General features: G+C 47.0%; 2 protein-coding genes and 1 pseudogene across 3 annotated transcripts; 1 reads left to right on the top strand and 2 right to left on the bottom strand.

The window, feature by feature from the left end:
* Positions 1-6,277: 6,277 nt before the first annotated feature.
* On the top strand, positions 6,278-8,904 carry LOC120670542 (protein BOBBER 1-like). Its single transcript, XM_039950662.1, has 6 exons — positions 6,278-6,842; positions 7,709-7,881; positions 8,007-8,055; positions 8,152-8,318; positions 8,399-8,482; positions 8,573-8,904. Exons 1-6 carry the CDS (start codon positions 6,437-6,439, stop codon positions 8,609-8,611), a joined length of 918 nt encoding a protein of 305 aa, XP_039806596.1. The 5' UTR covers positions 6,278-6,436; the 3' UTR covers positions 8,612-8,904.
* A 940-nt stretch (positions 8,905-9,844) lies between these two features.
* Positions 9,845-11,790, bottom strand: LOC120669124 (annotated as a pseudogene).
* On the bottom strand, positions 11,657-13,947 carry LOC120670543 (NEP1-interacting protein-like 2). Of its 2 annotated transcripts, none has more exons than XM_039950664.1 (5): positions 13,544-13,947; positions 13,253-13,431; positions 12,912-12,995; positions 12,643-12,801; positions 11,657-11,940 (listed from the first exon to the last, which is right to left on the bottom strand). In XM_039950664.1, exons 1-5 carry the CDS (start codon positions 13,665-13,667, stop codon positions 11,818-11,820), a joined length of 669 nt encoding a protein of 222 aa, XP_039806598.1. In that variant the 5' UTR covers positions 13,668-13,947; the 3' UTR covers positions 11,657-11,817. The 2 variants fall into 2 exon arrangements, with proteins under 2 accessions (XP_039806598.1, XP_039806597.1); XM_039950663.1 differs by having other exon boundaries at positions 12,643-12,804; positions 13,544-13,871.
* Between the last annotated feature and the right edge of the window lie 65 nt (positions 13,948-14,012).

Here is a 14,012-nt window from a genome sequence, read left to right as displayed (position 1 = left end):
CAACCATGGTTGGATTAGTCACATGATCTTGATTACAAAATATTCAACCATGGAAGAATGCAGATAGCATAAATTAAATCAAAAGGCCGGAAGTTTTGCAGAGTCAAATCCGGAATGTCCGGATACCACACTCGGACTATTCGGAATCTATATCCGGAGTATCCGGACACACTTGTGAGGTTCACATTGTTCCCACCTTTAAGATGCAAGAATTTTTTTATTGATGAATGACATGATGCATGATTGTCCTACATTAACCTCTCAATCAAAACTAATCATCTAACCACGACTCTAACATTAACTATATAGGGCTATTATGAGTAACCCCACCCACACTACTAAATAACCTTCATCCTAAGTCGAAACTAATTTTTAATTTATAAAAACCTCGAAACTAATAATGCTCGTACCACCCCCAGTGCGTTTCGGCTCTGGTACCAGCTGTGATGGAACCACCAAATTAAAACTCTAAATTAAGCGTAATGGCTGTCATTTGAACACATCAAGCACATTAGCTTAATGGCTTAATTTGACGGCTCTTTCTCAACCCACGGTCCGATCGAAACATCACCAGTAGTCCCACGCGAAGGTGGGCGCAGATAGTACGAACGTGATAAATACTTGAAAATACAACAAGTGATACATAAGTTTTACAAGCCAGTTCAAATATACATATAGTTGCATAATTTACAAAACTTTACAATATATGTAACCGAAGTTCAAGAAGAGAGAAAACATATAAGTACACTAGCCTATACCAATTCTGACTTTTCATGACCGGTCAGACCGGTTCACCCAACCGGTCAGACCGGTCGCCACTACCCTGCTGACTCCACCGGTCAGACCGGTCCCATAGACCGGTCAAACCGGTCTGCGCAAAAATAGAGGGGCTGCACACTCTGCCCTCAAGTGTGCAACCCGACAACTCCCAAACCTAGGGGTTTCGCTCCACCACCTCCCACCCCTCTGCATCCCGGCGGATGAACTTGACACAGCAGGGGCAGAAGTCGACGTCCGATGGCCTGAAATAATTGTGGCAACAATCCTGAGTATACTAATACTCAGCAAGACTTACCCGACTATGGGTATACATAGCCCATTATCTAGACATGCACGGCTTTCTGGCTAGTGGTTTGTTTTGTAGAAAAACATCTATATGTGGTTCCTTACTTTCAATATTTTACCGCATATTTTATATAGATAGGCTATCATCTAATATTTGCATATCTAAAGCAATCATGGTGGATCATTCAATAATAATTCAAAGTAGTATCTATCATATATCACTAATATTCTAACTCATTTCTACGAGGCGACAAAGAGATCAAGGCCCTCATAACCGCGAGACACGGCGAATCGATCCGATTTAGCCTTGCAAGGTGGACCTAACCAACACGGCACGCATAAGCCCCGTCGGACCACACGTACCAACCATTCCCCTCCCCGCCTCGAACTACAGAACCGCCCCACCTACATATAGTCAGCCGAGCCATACGAGAGACCGCCAAAAGTAAATACATGCATCCCAATTCTCCACGGCCACTCGACTACCCTAAGGGGTGGTGATGAAGTTCTGTACTTTCGAAACAAGGTAGTACTAGGCTTACCGGTTTCGACTACCTCCTACTCCCGGCATGCCGTTAGTACAGTTCAATCCCCGATCAGCACTGCCGACAACGACCGGTCCTTAATCGACACAGACAGGGCTAAGACACCCAGGGACCCTGTCCTGCTACCATACCTATATATTACCATCATTCCCCGTTCGGTCTCAAGTTTCCATCATTTCCACATTTGCATTCCATATCTCAATTACTGAATTATATAAAGATAATTATACCTCTCGCGAGTAACCGGCAATTACCCGACTTCTATAAAATCCTATATCTCGTGAGTGACAAGAAATCACTCGACTTCTACCGAGACCAATTAAGCATGGCATCTCTATCATCCTTTACATACTGGTATAACTCAAGGGAACCTAAAGATCATACAACTAGGGTTCCAAATAATTTCTAAAACTTAATGCACAAGTGATAAATAAACGTATACATAGTGGATCATAATTTAAAATAATAGGACATGCACCGGGGCTTGCCTTCGGGCTGCTGCTCTGTACTGGGGTGAACTGGGCCTTGGGCCGGGTTCTCACGCCTCTCCTCCTGCTGGGCTTGCCCTAGCGGCTCCTGTGGCTCTGCAACCACCTCGTAGACAACCTCCTCCACTGCGGCTGCTGCACGTATGCATATGATATGAGAAATGCATGCATGAATCTAACTCTCTATTTATGCATATAACAAGATATAAAGGTCTTTATATAGCATAAACAAAATTGCATAGAAGAAGTTGTCAAACTATGCATTTAATGGTTCTACCATATAGAGCATGAAGATACGAAGCTATCACAATTGGTTTTTCATTTTTCTGATTTTTCCTGCAATTTTCTACGTATTTTACAAGCACTGAAGGTCTGTGCTGATCGGATGATCCGACCCAAAGCCGGATGATCCGGCCACCACCAGAAAGTTTTAGCTTCGGATTGCCGTTAAGTCCCCATGGTCGGATGATCTGCCCACAGGTCGGATGATCCAACCAAACAGTATTTTTTGCCACTGGACGGTGCCGGATGATCCGACCCTATGCCGGATGATCCGGACCTGGGCATTTCTGGAGTGATTTTCGTGCACAAAAAGAGGGTTGGGTCGGATGATCCGGTACTAGGCTGGATAATCCGAACCTGAGGGGAACGGCGGCGTGCGCGCGGCAAAAATCGTCCACCAATTCCACAACCCTTCTAGGCTCTAGTTCAGAGATGCAAGCGGATGTGTTTGACCAGAGGAAATTGCCTAAAACCATCTAGAACAAGAGATCGAGCCAAACCATTTGATTATCTTGAATGAGCTCCTCCCCCCTTGAAGAACATGATTTACACATCACCTTGGGAAGGATTACATGGAGAAGAGGATTTTCCACACCGATTTGAGGCCTCCCTACCCTTGGAATTGAGTGGAGAGGGAGGGATTTGAACTCTTTGAACTTTAGGGTTTAGGGTGAGAAAGGGGGCTCGGGAGGGCAGGGGAGAATAGAGTGAACGGGAGAGGGAGGATAGAGCCGGTGAGTGAGAGAGGAGATGGTTAAATGATGTGGGGCCACATGACCCCAGTCAGCCGGGTTCAACCGGTCTGACTGGTCACTCCGACCGGTCGGACCGGTGTAACACCCCGTGTTTAATTTATGCTTAGCTTGCTAATCCTAGGTCTAATCTTGCTCTTAGCGATCACTAAACGAGCATCCTAGACATTTTTGTTAGTAGGGTTCTACCCTATTTTTCTTTCGAATCCAAGGCTCAAATGAATTTTTTTCCCAACATTAAAGTTGTAGAACAAATCTTTCTCTACAACTTCTATTTTGGCCAAATTTCAAGTTCTATTTGGAAAAATTGAGTTTGGATCATTCAAACTTTGAATCAGAAATTGCAACTGAAGTAGGAGGTAGTCGAAACCGGTAAGCTAATTACCTAATTGCAATGGAATCTGACTCTCCATCCGCTACACTAGCGTGGTGCGAGGGCGGATGATGTAGTCGTCCACGGGTTCACCGGGTGTTCGCATGTGTGGGACTCATCATCCGAGTGTTTGCGGCCGGGCGTCAGATTTCGAGGTAATTATGGGAACAGTTGCTCGGTGTGACTCGACGGGGTTGCACTTGGCGTGTGAGTTAGGTCCACCTTGCAAGGTTAAATCGGATTGATTCGCCGTGACTCGCGGATATGAGAGCTTTGGTCAATACGTCGCATCGTAGTAAAGATTGAAAGGACAGAAAGATGGAAGTTGGATTTGTGGTTATGTTCTTGAAAAGATAATATGATCAACCATGTATGCTCTAGAGAACTAGGCAAACCTAGTTTATAGCTGTCAACTCAATTGGAGCTAAAATGTTGAAAGTAAAGATCCAGTACTAGTGGCTTTTCAGAAAAAGAACTACCGAGCCAAAAAGCCTTACATGTTTAGAAGTCGGCTAAGTATATACCAATAGTCAGGTAAGTCTTACTGAGTATTAGAATACGCAGGCTTGTTGTTTTAATATATTTTAGCAAGATGCATTCCGGAGGACTTCGAGGAGATTTGCGCCTCGTGGATCGGTCAACCACTTCCTCCGGGTTGGTCAGTCGAGTGGGTCCTATCTTCTCCGTGAAGATTGGGCAGGTGAGCCTCACATCAGTGGGCAAGATGTGAAGCTCGTCTTCTGTCGTCGACGTTATCTATCGTATTGTATTTTGAAGCTTGTTTTAAACTCTAAATTACTTTCCGCTGCGTTTGAACTCAGAGGTTTGAATTGTAAAACTGGTTTATAAACACTTATTGTAAATTAAGTTGGTATTTCTGTTTTAAACTCTGGTTGTAAATGAGTTTGAACGCTTTTGTTGCTTGTAATCCTCTGTGCTCGTCTTTTGGCGAGAGTTCCAGTGTAATAGATCCTGGTTATAGCAGACAGTCCGGTAGACCGGTCGAGTGCAGTAAACTATGGATTAAGCTTAAGTTATTGATTATTGCACTTGATTTGTATTATTTGGACTGTCCTGTGACAACCGGTCTAGCCTGAGCCAGCCCAAGATTGATAGAAAATCTTTAGTGATTTGTCATGTTGGTTTAGAACTTAATGATCGTAATTAGCCTCAAGTCAATGTAATTAACACCTAGGTGTTACATGTCCCTGCATTGCTACGATCAAATATTATTTGAAGGTATTATAGTGGTACAATGGTGAATATGATTAAGTAAAAATGTGATCCGAAGTTCCAAACAGTTAGCAGTGTCTCTTTACTCCACTGTTCTATCGCGCCCTTTTGCTCTTCTGCACAACTACGTCATAGCTCGGCCTTGTTGCTCTCTACACAACTACGTCATAGCGTGTGTAAGACCGTACACCATCATTAATCATTTTTAGGGTACACACGTGGAAACTTAAGGACAAATGCATCATTAATTATATCTTTATCTTATTATTTGGCCAACAAACGAAGTCTCTACGTTCGCTCTCAAGGTCTAAAAATTCTCACATTAATCGAAAAAATAGAAAAATAAAAATTACTCACTGTTGCCATTATGATAAAATTAGCCCAAAGTACCCTGTGCCTAATTAAAAATCACCCACCAATGTCATTATTAAAAATTAAATATAAAATATCATTTAGCTATGTATCAGGAACAAACATATATTATTAATGAAAACTAAAGCTAACAATAATTAATCAAAATAAAACAAAATAAGAATAATTATATGCATAATATTATTAAAACTCAACAAATCAAATTGTTATTATAGGTAGATCATATTTGAATTGTTTTAACCAATAATAAGATATAATTTATGATAATGAACAGAGTAATATATTAAAAAATAGTATAATCTTTAAGTAAGGATAAAACGATACGAGAATTTTTGAATTTTTAATACTAGTCGCGCAAATGCGCGGGCTATACGCCTAGCTGTCATGTGAATTAGAAGAGCCTCTTTGTGGGAGAGACGAGAACCCCCGTTCATCCAACAAGATTTCAAATCCACTGTCACTCATATTTTTCTTTAATTTCGAAAGTTTTTATTGCATTATACTTAAACAAGAAAATTCTTCCCTTGCAACAAGTTATTACGCAATCCATATTTCTTAATACCCTTCCAAATTGTAACTTGTTTGTCTTTTTTGACCCTAAATTTAACCACTTATATTATTTTGTGGTTAAATTTGGGATGAAAAAATTAAACGAATAATAATTGGAATGCAGTGAGTACAATACGAATAAAAACTCGTAAGTGAAGTCAATTTTAGTGCCTCCCTGTAGCTGTCATAAACAATCTCGATTACATCTAAAAATAAAAATTCTTGAAGAACAAATTATGACATGAAGTTTGATAACTTGTTTGCTTCGGTCTATCTATGATGCTGTTCGGTTTGTAGAATAAATAGTGCTCGGTTGGTAAAATAAATAGTATTATGTGAAAAGATATAAATCGAAATAAACCAAACCGCACTGTTGATCAGATCAGCCCAACTGGCTGTATATTCCTTGTCCAACTTCATCACGATCTGCATCACACCGTCCACAGTAAGCGACGACTACCAGTCTACCATATGTCTTTGTTTTGTGTTTCTATGAATCGCATCCAATGTACTCCGGCCCCACCAGTCATCCACCCGTACCGTCTCCCGAAGGCCCGAACACCTTCAACCCCCACACGCTTCCGGAGTCTTCTAGACCAAACCAAAGCGGGCGCCCCTCGAGTTCCAGCTCCTCTCCGGCCGCCCCCTCCCTTATAATCGAAGTCCAAACAAACCCACGCTTCCTCCCTCCCTCCCCATCCAAAACCCTCGCCGAAACCTGAGATCCATCTCGGAGTCCCCGGCGCGGCACGAAGCCCTAGCCCAGGGAACCGCTCCATGGCGATCATCTCCGACTTCCAGGACGACGAGGCCCAGCCGCGGCAGCAGGCGGCGGCGGACGTCGAGGAGGCCCTCGCGGCGCTGCTGGAGCGGTGCGGCGGCGCCTTGCCGTTCCTCCAGGCGGCCATCGGCGTCGCGCACCGCCGCTCCGGCCTGTTCCGCGACCCGTCCGCGGTGAGCAAGGTCACCGCGATGGCGGCGGCCGCTAGGGCGGAGGTGGAGGCCGAGGAGAGGGCGGCAAGGGAGGCGAAGAGAAAGGCGGAGGAGGCCGAGCGGAAGGCGGCGGCCGAGGCGGAGAAGGCGGCCAAGGCCGCGGCGGCGCCGGTGGCGGAGGAGAAGCCGGAGAGCTCGGCGGAGAAGGACAGCATGGAGGTGGATAAGAAGGAGGAGGGCAAAGTGAGACGTGAGTACTCTGTTCTGGCGCCGTCCTCTTTTCAAATTGCTATTGCTGCCGAGTCCTAGGGCGATTCATGCTAAATGTGGTTCCAGTAATCCCAATCTCGCATGTTCTGAATCGGAGGATCAGAGTTAGAAGTACGCACGATTTCTCACTAGAATAGCTATTGGTTAATATCTAGATTGGTTGGGATTGATGCTCTGATGAACATAAGCTACTCATGGTCATGGGATCTGTTACTTGAACGGGGCTAAGATCCAGAGTGAGCAGACGCACCCTATTTCAATGATGAGTTGACCAATGGATTCCGAAATTTCAAGTTGCATGGTTTTATTTTTGTGTAATCATCCAGTTTCAAGCTAGCGGTACTTTTGTGTTTAACTCATGTGATGAGTTAACCAGGTATAGTTATTCGGTAGAGCTTCTAGTTTTTTTACTAAACTACTACTTGATATGCACATATATCCTAGTATGATAGATTTAGGTATTTATAAAAACTCTAGAGTGGGTCCTTATACCATTTGATATGTTTAAACTGCACCTCATTGATGGTATGATGGTATCAGTAGATAGAAAAATGCTTAAATGTTGAGCTCAGCCTTGTTAGTAAAAGTTACATTCATTTGCCATTTGTTTGCTTTGGATCCCCATGGTCAATCACAGTCTAACAGGCTTGAGTTTGTATTTTGTCATATATGCAGTGAAACTATATATCTTGAAATTGCTAACATGGTGACCTAATAACCCCCACCCACTCACACCCAATTATACATCCCTAAAACAATTTCTTCAGATACCATTTGTACTGCTGCACTTTTTGGGTTCTCCTGAGTAAATCTAATTCTATTTCTATGTACTGTCCTAATATACAGAACCAAATGCTGGCAATGGTCTTGACTTGGAGAAGTACTCATGGACTCAACAGCTGCCAGAGGTTAACATCTCTGTTCCTGTTCCTGAAGGAACGAAATCAAGATTTGTGGTCTGCGATATAAAAAAGAACCATCTGAAGGTTGGCCTGAAGGGCCAGCCCCCTATCATTGATGTAAGTAGCTATGACGATAAATTCCGTCTCTTATGGGAAAGAAATGCTTCCTTTAAATAAAAAAATGTGGTGTTACAATACATAATTTGGGTTTTAACTTCTATTGTGACTTCCTTTCTCATCAGGGTGAGCTCTATAAGCCAGTTAAGGTTGATGACTGCTTCTGGAGCATAGGTGAGTTTGCTTTATATTTGAGCACGCCTGAATTCTTTTCAGCCCTAAGCCCCTCACCGACAGAAGTATGGTTTTGCTTACTATAACATCTTACAGAGGATGGAAAATCGCTAAATATATTGCTTACAAAGCACAACCAAATGGAGTGGTGGAAGTCTGTGATAAAGGGGGACCCTGAAGTCGATACCCAAAAGGTGGAACCAGAGAGCAGCAAACTTTCTGATTTGGATCCAGAGACTAGACAAACTGTGGAGAAGATGATGGTAAGATACACAACCTGATATGCACCTGATTAGTTCTTGTTACTGCTCGGGAATTGCTAGATTTCTTCATTGCTGTGCAGTTTGACCAACGTCAGAAGCAGATGGGCCTTCCAACAAGTGATGAGATGCAGAAGCAAGAAATGCTCAAGAAGTTCATGGCTGAGGTAATTCACATGATCGAGCCCGTGTCACATATGTTTCCCATTCTATCTGTTTCCAATATCTGATTGAGCTCTTATTTCTTTTCACGACAGCACCCTGAGATGGACTTCTCAGGGGCGAAAATAGCTTGAGGACAATTGAAGCCAAACCACTAGAGGTTGGGGAAATTGTTTCTACAAGTAGACGATCGAAGCCAAACCACCGGAGGTTGGGGAAATTGTTTCTACACAAGTATCTTCATCAGGTTGTCTGGGTGTCTTGTGTCTATGCTGGAAGGTTGTCTGGGTGTCTTGTGTCTATGCTGGATGATGGTTCTTTTGCTGCGGTTTAGAAGTATACATTAGAACCGTGACAATCCTGAACCTTTCTACTGGGTTATATCAATATTAGCATGAATCGTAATGTGCTGCTCTACTGCCCTCTAGATGCCTGTCAACTGAAATTTCCGCTGTTGTACTCTGTTACATGCTCACGTGAGCCAACTTACGAAACGGAAGTGTTTCCTTCTTAGGGGCCGTTTAGTTCCGGAAGCAAAAATTTTTGGATGTCAAATCGAGAGTTTGACCAGATGTTGGGAGAGCTTTTCGAACACTAATTAAAAAACTAATTTCAGAACTCACTTTGAAACTGCGAGACGAATTTTTTGATGCCTTTGATCGTATCATTAGCACATGTGGGTTACTGTAGCACTTATGGCTAATCATGCACTAATTAGGCTTAAAAGATTCGTCTCGTCGTGTATATTCAAACTGTGTAATTAGTTTTATTATTTAATTGCATTTAGTGCTTCATACATGTGTTCAAAGGAGAGGTGAAAATTTTTGGGTGAAAATTTTTTGGTACTAAACGGCCCATTAATGTAGACAGTAATCTTCGCTACCGTCGCCGCCGTTCCTCCTGCTGGGTCAGCGGCTGATCGCCACCATTTGGAAACATCCTTCAGTGAGCTCATCGCCTCATCCTTTCCCCCGAGGCCCCCCTACTCATCGCTAGACGGATCGTGTGAATCAAAATGCGATAAGAAACTCTTTATGTTTCCAAATTTGTCTAAACCAGGCCAGTAATCACAGCACCATTTACCGTATATAACATGTTCTTAGACCCGATGGATGAGGCAAAGTAAGAAAAGGCTAAGCTCCATCTTTAAGAATAGGCTGTGTTAATTCGTGAAAAAGTTTAGGTACTGTAGCATATTTCATTGTTATTTGTCAATTAATGTCCAATCATGGTCTAATTAGATTTAAAAAATTTGTCTTGTATGAAATAGTTAAACTGTGTAATTAATTATTTTTAACTATATTTAATATTCCTGTTCGAAAATTCGATGTCACATGTATTATAGAAAACTTTTTGGGAACTAAAAGAGCCTAACGTAAATTTCTTAGTGGATTCTACCAATAATCTTTACACGAGCACGTCCCATCCTTGAAATGATGGAACCGGTTCCTGTCCCTGACCACGATCTGGCGCTCAAAGACGCGAGACACGAACTTGGTCGCCTCATGGCAATCCCTGCAGACTCTCAAATTCTTTGTGATCCGCATCGTGTAGCCGGGCCTAGTGCGCAGCAGCCCGAAGGCGATGGCCAGCTTCTCGCTGTGGTAGAGCAGCGGCGTCTCCTTGTCCTCCTCCGCAATGTCGTGCAGCACGTCCCTCGTGTCGGGCACGTAGCCCTCTGCCCCGATCCTCCTCATCATGTCCCTGGCCATGGCGTACACCTCCTCCGCCTGGGGATGGCACAGGCTCCCGCACTGGAACTCGCAGACCTCGCCGTCGACCACGATCACGGACCGCCCGGCTTCCTTGCTCACGTTCCGCTCGTCCATCAGCCGCCGGACCCTGGCCACGTCCTCCCACCGGCCGGCAGTGGCGAGGAGGTTCGCCAGCAGCACGTAGCGGCCGCTGTTCTGGGGATCCAGCTCGATGACGCGCCACCCGATCGCCTCGCCCAGTTCGACGTCGCCGTGGATCCTGCACGCACCGAAGAGCGCGCCGAGGACGCCGACGTCCGGCTCCATGGGCATGTCGTCAATCACCTTCTTGGCTTCGTCCAGCTGCCCTGCTCTTCCATACAAGTCGACCATGCAGCCGTAGTGCTCCATCTTGGGCTCGATGCCGTATCTCCGAACAAAGTGGTCGAAGCAGCGCCGGCCCTCGCCGACCAACCCCGCGTGCGCGCAGGCCGCGAGCACGTTCACCAGCGTGACGTCGTCTGGCGCCAGGCCCTCCATCTCCATCCGGCCGAACAGCTCGACGGCGTCCTCGCCCCGCCCGGGCACCGCGAGCCCGCCGATCATGCAGTTCCACGACGTGAGCCCCTTGGCCGGCAGGGCCTCGTAGACGCGCCGCGCCTCCTCGACGCAGCCGCACTTGCAGTACATGTCGACCACCGCGGTCGCCAGCCTCTCGTCCATCCGGATCCGCTCCGCTCCACCCAGCGGTGCACCTCCCTCCCGCGCGCCAGCGCGCCGGCGCCCGTGCACGCCACCGCCGCCGTCGCCGCGACGAACCGGTGGGACTCCACCCCGCGCGCCCGCATCTCGTCGAACACCTCCAGCGCGTCCAGGAACCGCCCGGCCCTCACGTACCCGGACATCATCGCGTTCCACGACACCAGGTTCCGCTCGGGCATCGCGTCGAACACCTCCCGCGCGCCGTCGACCAGCCCGAGCTTGCAGAGCCCGCCGACCATGGTGGTCCACGACACGACGTCGAGGGCGCCGCCCCCGCGGAAGACGCGGGAGGCGAGGTCCGGGCGCGCGTTGGCGAGGTACGCGGCGAGCAGCGCGTTGAGCGACTGCGTGTGGGCGCGGAAGCCGAGCTTGAGAAGCAGCGCGTGGAGCTGGGCGACGAGGTGGAGCGGGTGGGCGGCGGGGAGGACGCGCGGGAAGGTGAAGTGGTCGGGGGCGAGGGGCAGGGAGAGCATGAGGGCCAGGAGGCGCGCGGCGTGGCGCGGCGGGAGCGCGGGGAAGAGCGGGTTGAAGAGCGCCGGGTGCGGGTCCGGGTGGTTCGCCGGGAGCCGGGCCGCGTAGGGGAAGTGGGCGTCGGGGTCGCGGGCGAGGAAGGAGAGGAGGCGGCGCGCGTGGGCGGGGTGGGAGGCGAGGCCCAGGCGGACCAGCTGCGAGTGGTGCTGCCGCAGCTCGGCGACAGAAAATGTGTCTGTGGCTAGAAAAACACGAACCTCGCAATCTCTCTGACGTATGTATTATGTATACAACCAATTTCACGATACCAATAAGTTGTAGGCTTAGTTTACACCGCTACGTATAATTCTTTCTACATGAAGCCAGTAGGCACTTTACAAAGGCATGAGAACACGGAGCCGAACAGAATCTACCTACACATCTTGCCTACATACAGGGCATGAACCGTGGTCAATGAACCATCTGTCCACGCAAGGCTGGTGGAAAGTGTGAGAACACTTCGGCAACTTCCTCACTGTCTCGCCAGCAACAATATCCTGGGAGAGGAGCAAACTGTTAGTATGTCCGAAACAAAGCCTAAAACAACAAAATAAATCTCCTTTTCCCACGTCAAAATGCAAAAGGATGCTAACCGTAGGATACCATTTCAGGAGAATATAAAAGAATCCTAAATTCATAGGCCACATACAAAATAAAATGTTGATATTTCTTATTGAAAAAACTCAACCCAGGGAGACAGACATCCAGAAGGCATTGCTTGAATGGTTGAGAAGAATGAATATCTGTCCATATACTACGCTTAAAGGGACAGATTGTGCTCCAAAATTCTCATGGTCTAACCAGAGTACCATCAAACTGTATGTTAAACTTTAGAGCCAAGATAAATAGACAGAAAAGCTGGCAACTCTTTGAAAATAAGTCAAGCAACCATTAGGAACCATTAGGTGGATGAAGGTGATTTGTGTAAACTATAATCAATCTATGAGGCAGAGTGATGGACACTACTGCATCAGGTCCCATCATCTTACTATTGGTCATCTAATGAGGGTCAATTACATGTTCCCCAGGGTTAATCAACTGCCAACCTCCAAAAGAAAATGACATGCACATCATGTTAATTTATCATGACAAGACACAGCCAGCTTGTAAACTGTAAAATCCCCCCAGATCCCTACAACGTTAAGATTTTAGTGCAGGTTAGATTCCCACCAAACAAATACACAATGTGACATTAGTACCTGGAGGCAAATAGCACAAGAAAAGTTTTCACCAATCGATTCTTGCTTCTGATCAGTCACCACATGATGTGGTAACTTCTTTAGGGTATCTTGTGAGAGCCCATCAGATAAAACCTCTTCAAGGACGTCGAACAGATCATCATTGTCTGCAATACCAACCTGCTGGAAAATATCTATTGTTCATCTAGAAATGGATGTGACGCCCTATGGTAAGCATTTCTGCACTTTCTGTTAGTGAGGATACTACCAGTGGTAATAGAACAACTGACCTGCCAACGATACGCCATATATGCCGATGGCTCATACTGGTCTTGCACAAATCGAGCATGAAGGAGCTGCTCTATGAAATCGCCCTGGAAACGCAACAAAGAATTCTCTTAAAAGCAGACCGACCATGAATCAACGACAACAATGGCATTGCAGAATGTAATTTCCATGATCTGGGCTGGAAGGAACTAAAAGTAGCATTGGTATTCCTAAGAAAACTATCGGATATAAGAATTGACTGACTAAAGACATTGGTATTTCTTGAGCTAATGGAACAGTTATATATACTCTGGTAATTGAATTGCCCAACAATTATGCAGGATGAATTGCTGAAGAAGCTTACCATGGAGGATGTGCTCTGCGGGCTCGATCGGTCCGTGCTCCAGTACGCGCGCGAAGCCTCCAGAACCTCGATGGAAAGCACCGCCCCCGCAAACGCCCCCAGCCCGGCTCCCCGGAGGACGCCGCTGTCGGAGGCCCTCCCCGCCAATGCGCCGGTGAACGCCCCCGTCAGGCCTCCAGCTTCAGACAGCACCACAAAATCCGCGTCAGGACTCAGGAATACCAGAGCACGCGAAACAAAATTAAAAACACAAGCAAACACGAGGCGTCGTCAACGCGACGGGGCGCATACCGACGGCGAAGAGGCCGGTGAGGGCCCCCGAGAGGACGCCGGAGACCAGCTTGTGGAGGCACGACCCCGTCGCCGCGCCGCGCCGCTCCTCCTCCGCCGCCGCTGGCAGCGGCGGCACCTCCATGGCGCGGCGTCGTCACGGCACGGTGGCCGGCCCTCCACCTTCCCTCCGCACGCAGCAAGCCAGCCCGATCGCGCGCGTGGTGGACTGGTGGTTGGTAGACGCGTGGAGGAGGGGCTCGCCGGGAAGAGAGGGAGGGAGGGAGGGTGGGGGGACGCAGCCTGAAAATGAGCTGCGGGCTGCGGCCTCGGCTCCAGGTCGCTGTGCTGCGTGTTTGTTCTCCTCGGGTTCCCCTGTTTCGGGAAAAATTGCGCAGAATTGCAACATCTGCCGCTGCCGTGCAAAGGCTGCGACTGCGATGCAGGCAGGAGATCTTTAAGTCTACACGCAACATTTCTTTTCCATATA

The sequence above is a fragment of the Panicum virgatum genome, chromosome 4N, assembly GCF_016808335.1.
Source record: "Panicum virgatum strain AP13 chromosome 4N, P.virgatum_v5, whole genome shotgun sequence".
Classification (NCBI taxonomy): Eukaryota; Viridiplantae; Streptophyta; class Magnoliopsida; order Poales; family Poaceae; genus Panicum; species Panicum virgatum.
This window is presented reverse-complemented; position numbering and strand designations above follow the sequence as displayed.